This window comes from Merops nubicus, unplaced genomic scaffold, assembly GCF_000691845.1.
Source record: "Merops nubicus isolate BGI_N331 unplaced genomic scaffold, ASM69184v1 scaffold12160, whole genome shotgun sequence".
Taxonomy (NCBI): Eukaryota; Metazoa; Chordata; class Aves; order Coraciiformes; family Meropidae; genus Merops; species Merops nubicus.
In genome coordinates this window covers 1-1,441 of record NW_008584856.1, presented here as the reverse complement: position 1 = coordinate 1,441, position 1,441 = coordinate 1, and the positions used below count along the sequence as shown (strand labels likewise).

The following is a 1,441-nucleotide window of genomic DNA, read 5'->3' as shown; positions in this document are numbered from 1 at the left end:
AAGAGTGCGCTCATGTCTTCTTTATCTCCTGACCCACTATGTCATTAGACGATAAAAAAATCATAAGCAAGAAACTAGTAATTAAGGCATACCTTCTGAATTATCCACAGTCTTCCCAAGAGCTGTACTACTAGAAGAGCACCTAGAAACCAATCAGAGTTTTGAGTTTGTTATAGCCCTACTCATATAACAAAAGCAGAGTAATGAAATTCGAGGCTAAAGGTCAGAATTAATTAAAACATTATAGGGCAAAAGTAACTGGAATGTTGCTACAAATGATTATCACAAGCCTCATATTGGATGCTTCTGCTAAAGTTCCAGTTTCAAAAGACGACTCTCTTCTGCTGCGTGGCGCCACGAGGGGGCTTCGTGCCCACTTCAGTCCCAGGGCCCTGCTCCAAGTCCTCCTTACAACTGTCCACTTTTTATTGCTTGAAAACAAGTTAAAGCCGAACTTAACATGACCTTCACTTTTCTTCTTGCTCTTCAAGCAAGAGCAACTAATCTTCCCTGTAACACTGGCATTCACATGTGCTTCCACGCTACCCTTGACCCTGAGGGGGATGCTGGTAACGTGCTCCCAGACCTCTGGGCTTTACAGTGATATTGCACAATTCTAGCTGCTCCTCAATCTTACTAGGTATGAGTTTACCAGCCCGGATGTGAGATGGAGTTTCCATATACAGGGCAGCTGTAGAAAGCAGCCAGTGGAGCGGGGCCTTTTCATCTAAGGGATGGCCTCAAGGTGACCTCCCTTCACCTGCTCTTCCACAAGTTTCAGCTCTAGCCAACACTTAACAGCTCAAGCTCCTTCCTAGGATGGCTCCAAACTGCAGAGCTCCCCACATGTAGGCAAAAGCCCCAGGAGAGGTGCTCCCCAGCACCAGCCTGCCGCATGGCACCCCAAGTAACTTCTTCCACATCCTTCTCCCAGGTAACTAGCAATAAGACAAGAGGAACTGGAGCAGGTCCAGAGAAAGGCAACAACGCTGGGGAGGGGCCTGGGGATCATCTCTTGTGAGGAGCAGCAGGAAGGCCTGGGGCTGTTCAGTCTGGAGCAGAGGAGGCCGAGGGGAGACCTTACTGTGCACTCCAACTACCTGAGAGGAGGTTCTAGTAAAGTGGGGAATGGTCTCCCAAGTAACGAGATGAGAGGAAATGGGGTTAAACCTCCCCTTGCTGTGCCAGAGTAGGTGTTGACTGGATATTAGGAAGCATTTCTTTCCTGACAGAGTGGTGAGGCACTGGAACAGGCTGCCCAAGGAGGTGATGGAGTCACCATCCCTGAGGGGTTCAGGGAACGTGTGGCACCTCGCTACCTGGTTTAGTGGTCACGGTACTGCTGGGTGGATCTTCATGTTCTCAGAAGTCTTTCCCAAGCTCCTCGATTCCATGACTCCAGAGTTCCAGGCCCCTGCCCGCCTCAGGCCCGACACCTCCG

The 1,441-nt window shown here is 49.8% G+C and overlaps 1 protein-coding gene across 1 annotated transcript in view; it reads right to left on the bottom strand.

Moving 5' to 3' along the window:
* The window catches only part of PTCD3 (pentatricopeptide repeat domain 3), a gene marked incomplete at its 5' end in the record, with an annotated part of 18,495 nt that extends 18,353 nt beyond the window's left edge, over window positions 1–142 (bottom strand). The window contains one exon of the mRNA XM_008945608.1: window positions 93–142. Coding sequence (XP_008943856.1) covers window positions 93–142 — 50 coding nt within the window. The remainder of the gene's footprint in view (window positions 1–92) is intronic.
* Window positions 143–1,441: the final 1,299 nt, after the last annotated feature.